Raw genomic sequence first — 5,716 nt, forward strand, 5'->3', positions numbered from 1 at the left:
AGAATGTGCCCTTTGGAGATGTAAATTATCATATATGCCTGAGTGGGATTTTTTGTTTGTGTGTTTTTTAAAAAGCTACCGCTATGGGTCGGAACCGACTCGATGGCACATAACAACAACAACAAAGTGGTTAGAGAAAAATACTGATGGTACATCAAGGGGATTATAATCAATGTAATGAAACAAGGCATATGATTTGTTGAATGTAAAACTGATGATATGCCCTGTAAACTTTCACTCAATCCACAACAAAAACCTTAAAAAAAATAAATAGAAAAAAAAAAAATACTATTACAAAAAAACAAAAGAGACTTACAAAATTGGAAAAATATACCTGGGTAGGAAGACTTAATATTGTGAAAATGTCAATACTGCCCAAAGCAATTTACACATATAATGCAATCCCAATTCAGATTCCAACGACACTCTTTAAAGAGATGGAAAAAACTATTATAAACTTTATATGGAAAGGAAAGAGTCCCAGGATAAGCAAAGCACTACTTAAGTAGAAGAATAAGGTTGGAAACTTCTCACTCCCTGATTACAAATTTTATTACACGGCTACAGTGGTCAAAACAGCCTGGTACTGATACAATGAAAGATACAATGATCAATGGAACAAGATCAAGAATCCAGAAATTAACTAATCTACATACAGCCAACTGATTTTTGACAAAGTGCCTAAATATATCGCATGGGGAGGGGATAGTCTCTTCAACAGATGGTTCTGGCAGAACTGGAAAGCGATATGCAAAAGATTGAAATGAGACCTTTACCTCACACCTTATACAAAAACCAACTCAGCATGGATTAAAGACCTAAATGTGAGTCCCAAAATTATAAAGGCCATCAATGAAAAAATAGGGACAAATGTGAGGGCTCTAATTCAGGACATACACAGACTACCAAACATTTTGAAAATTATACAAACAAAAGTAGACAAAATAGATGATTGGGACATACTAAAAATTAAAAACTTATGTTCACCACAGAATGGGAAAAAATATTTTGCAACGACATATCAGACAAGGGACTAATTTCTAAAATCTATAGGGAACTACAACACCTCTACAAGAAAAAGACAAATAGCCCAATTAAAAAATGGGCACAGGACATGAACAACACTTCACCAAGGAGGAGATCCGGGCAGCCAACAAACATGAAGAAATGTTCCCAATCATTAGTTATTAGAGATGCAAATCAAAACAACAATGAGATATCATCTCACCCCAGCAATAACAGCAAAGATCAAAAAAGTAGAGGACAATAATTGCTGGCGAGAATGCAGAGAGACTGAGATGCTCCTACATTGCTGGTGGGATTGCAAAATTGTCCAACCACTCTGGAAAGCAATATGGCGCTTCCTCAGAAGGTTGGAAATAGAAATACCTTATGATCCAGCAATTCCTCTACTTGGTATTTACTCACAAGAAATACTAGCCATAACATGAGTAGGTATATGCACAGCAGTGTTCACAGCAGCACTATTCACAATAGCAAAGAGATGGAGACAGCCTAAGTGCCCATCAATTGAAGGATGGATAAACCGTGGTACATAACACACAATGGAATATTATGCTGCCTTGAAGAATAACAAGATAGCTGCAAGCCTCCACATAACATGGATGAACCTTGAGGACATTATGCTGAGTGAAATTAGTCACAAAAGGAAAAATACTGCTTAGGACCATTATTGTAAAAGACTAAGAAAAAGAACCCACACTAAAAGGGATGGGAAAATTATTTGCTGGTTACCAGGATGTATAGGGTGGGGTAAGGGGAGGAGAAGGTGGAGCACAGGGTAGGGAATAGACACAGGATAGTTTGAGTGTTTGGCAGTGGGGCAGTACGCGAGATGGGGGAGGGGAATGGAAGAACAAGGCAGATGGGAGAACAGGCAGGTTTGCATGAGCTAAGTAAAACAGAGGTAAATAATGATGTTTGCACAATCTTGGAACAACAGGGCTCTCGGATACAGGGATTGAGGCATGGTTTGAACAGGTAAAAGGTGGGAAATAATGTTAAGATGCTTGACTGTCTTTTGAATGTTGGTTTCCCTTGCATACTATTGTAAAATAGACACTTGCGGGGAAGAGAAAGGAATAGACAGAAACATCACCATAGAAAGCTTTTAAGTCTGTCTTCAGCCTGTAATAGATTGGAATACCTAAAATGAGGCTACAACTTGACCAGTGAAGAAGGCTTCCTGTGGAGTCTCAGCATTGCATAAAACCATAGGTGGAATCTTGAACCCCATCAAGTATTTTCTGATGTGGGAAATCTCCACTTGAAAGGACACTCTTTAGCAGGGATTGGAAGACTCTTGGAAACTAATCAGTGATTAGTTTCTTTTGATGTTTAATTTCTATTGTTTCTTTTGATGATAAGGGCTAAGGTTTAATCATGAAGTGGCTAACTAAAATGGCATGAAGACCAAAGGTTAGAAATTCAGCTTTCAAGGACCTGAGAGGCCAGGTGATTGAATGGGTTAGTCACTTAGGTGATGAAATTGCTGAAAATAACAGAAACAAGACCAAAGCTATGAGCAAGATATAAAATCTTCAATGAGAAAAAGAAGTCAGTAGATGCAAGTGATATTACACTTTTTTGCCCCATAGCCTTTTTCATTGCTATCAATCTACCAAGATTGTTGTTGTTGTTGTTAAGTGCTGTTTAGTTGATTCCAACCCATAGGATTTCCGAGGAACAGCTGGTGAGCTTGAACCGCCGACCTTGCAGTTCAAAGGGCTTTGCAGTCTGGCGCATTAACCCACAGCGCCATACCAGGACTCCTTCTATCAAGATTACCTACCCCCAAATAGTTGTCATAACTTTCTGAACTAACACCACTGCCTTGAATGTAACTGAGCCAGCAGATCCTCTTGGAAGCCACTGTTTTGATTGGACCTTTTTATTTTATTTTTTTAAAGCACCCTAAGATGCCTGGTGTGGTGCTGTGGGTTAACGCGCCAAACTGCAAAGCCGTTTGAACTGCAAGGTTGGTGGTTCAAGTTCACCAGCTGCTCCTTGGAAACCCTATCCAGGGTCTCTATGGGTCGGAACCAACTCGATGGCACTTAACAACAACAACAACAAAGATGACTAAGAGAAGTGTGGTACTGAGAGAATTTGCCTGCAACCCTCCACTGGTTGCAGACATGTTTAAACACATTATTTTAGAATAAACCCATGCATATATGAACTGGAACTCTAGTGGTGATGTGTTTTTGTCTTACCCTTGTGTGTTTTAACTGTTTCAGAAATAGTTTATAATATTTTTCATAAACGTATAATAATTGATTACTAGAAATTAAACATTAAAAGTAAAGTACTTTTCTTCTCAATTAACAGAGATAACCAAGGCATTATTTCCTAATTCAAAGCTCTGTATAGCTTTCTTCCTAAATAATTATTTCAACCACAATATTTTCATATAGTTGTTACGTTATTTCGGAAATTTAAAAATTAACTCATGCTAAAATGTTCTTTAGTTACCTGTCTGACCTAAAATTAAATTAGTAGCTTAGAAATTTATTTGTATGACATAGTATGATCTTTTCTACTAACTCTTAATTGTAGTTTTACAGTATTAAAGTAGCTTATTTTGGTCTGCTACTCACAAAACATTTATAGAAAACAAATTCCACTGTTCCTGATAAGAAAAGCAGAGGCCTGTTAACAAGTACTCCATCTTCACAGACAAGTAGTTTTGCGGTAAGTTTTAGCATTTGGCACTTATATCTATTTGTCACTCCCTTCTTTCCCATTAAAGTTTTATTTTGTCATGCCAAGGGAATATTGGCTAATTGAAAATGATGTCTGTTTTTGTTTTGCACAAACATTCATTAGAAGTGCTCTATACATTGCTATGCATGTAAGAAAGAAAGATTAGGATACTGTAGCACCAACCAGGGTTATTCTTAGGTTGAACTAAACAATGGAAATGCAACTTGCTAGCAGAGCAGCAGCAGGTGTTCCTCTTTAGTGGGAACAGTTCTCACAGTTTCCATACCACTCTAGGGTCAGGAAATGGCATACATATCCAGTGAGCTCAGGGACCACCCTACTCCCAGGAGTCAAAACATAACTTCCAGGATGCCCTCCCAAGGGACATGCTTAATTAAAAGAGTGATTGCACTCAAAACAACCCAATGTGTGGCAATTTTTATACTATTAATAATGTACTTTTATAGCTGGCTTATTTATTTATTTATACTGTGTTCAAAGATTGTTCCCCATGCAGATAAAATTTATCATTCTAGTAATATGCCCATTGACACAATTGGCATCCTTACGTTGACTCTTCTCAGGTTTTTAAGGGAATGAACTAGAAAGTAAACCAAAGATCAGAGTCTCATACTTGGGGAAAAGTTTGTCAGCACTATGCTTATAAACACTCTGCAGTGCTCTAAAAATTAGTAGTTGTTTTATACTTTTTTACATATTGATTAATTTCTGATTAATACTTGGAATTACAGATTTATAGATCTGGAATAAATATACCAAAATGAATTTTTTCCCTTGGGAAATTAATAGCCATTTAAAAAATAGCATATTTTTATATATAATTCATATTTCATAAAATACCCCATTTTAAAGTATATAATTAAGTGGGTATTTTTAGTATATTCACAAACTTATGCAATCATTACCACTATTTAATTCCAGAACATTTTCATACTCCATTAGCAGTCACTTCACATCTACCTCTCCTCACCCGCCAGCCTCTGGAAAGCACTAATATACTTTCTGTCTCTATAGGTTTGTCTATTCTGGACATTGAATATAAATGAAATCATACAATACAATGCATGACCTTTTATGCCTTCTTTCACTTAGCATAATGTTTTTGAGGTTCATTTATTTTGTAGCGTGTATCAGTACTTGAGTCCTGGTTTGGCGCTGTGGAATAATGCACTGGACTCCTCAGAAATCCTATACATAGTCACTATGAGTTGGAATCACCTTGAATGCACTTAACAACAATCAGTACTATATTCGTTTTATGGCTGAATAATATTCAGTTGTATGAATAAAAAAAATCAAACTCACTGTCATTGAGTCTATTCTTACTCATACCTGCCCTATGTTGGGTTTCTGAGGCTGTAAATCTTTATGGAAACAGAAAGCCTCATCTTTCTACCTTGGAATTACTGGTGGGTTTAAATTACCAACCTTGTGATGTCCATCCAATGCTTATCCTACGGGGCCACCAGGGCTCTTTTACATTGTATGACTTGTGGTGGTTGCTGGTTACGTGCTGTGGAGTCAGTTCTGACTCATAGTGACTCTGTACAAGGTTTCCGAGGCTGTAAATCTTTATGGGACCAGAAAGCTCCATCTTTCTCCTCAGGAACAGCTGATAGTTTTGAGCTGCTGACCTTAAGGTTCACAGCCCAATTCGTAACCACTACGCTACCAGAGCTCCCTGTACGACTATACCACATTTATTTATCCATTCATTGAGTGATGGACATTTGGGTTGTATTCATCTATTGGTGACTAATACTGCTATGGACAAAAAAACAAAAATCCTCACCACTGGACCAATAAACAACATTCTTATCAATGGAGAAAAGATTGAAGTTGTCAAGGACTTTATTCTTCTTGGATCAACTATCAACACTCGCTGAAGTAGCAGTCAAGAGATCAGACGACGTATTGCACTGGGCAAATCTGCTGCACAGGAACTTTTTAAAGTGTTGAAGAGCAGAGA

The 5,716-nt window shown here is 37.2% G+C and overlaps 1 protein-coding gene across 1 annotated transcript in view; it reads left to right on the top strand.

Moving 5' to 3' along the window:
* LOC102832054 (uncharacterized protein DDB_G0271670-like) overlaps window positions 1–5,716 on the top strand; it is a 130,196-nt gene that overhangs the window by 63,470 nt on the left and 61,010 nt on the right. The window contains exon 9 of the mRNA XM_006872947.1: window positions 3,634–3,714. Within this exon, the coding sequence (XP_006873009.1) occupies window positions 3,634–3,714 (81 nt within the window). The remainder of the gene's footprint in view (window positions 1–3,633; window positions 3,715–5,716) is intronic.

This window comes from Chrysochloris asiatica, unplaced genomic scaffold (genome assembly GCF_000296735.1).
Source record: "Chrysochloris asiatica unplaced genomic scaffold, ChrAsi1.0 scaffold00215, whole genome shotgun sequence".
NCBI lineage: Eukaryota > Metazoa > Chordata > Mammalia > Afrosoricida > Chrysochloridae > Chrysochloris > Chrysochloris asiatica.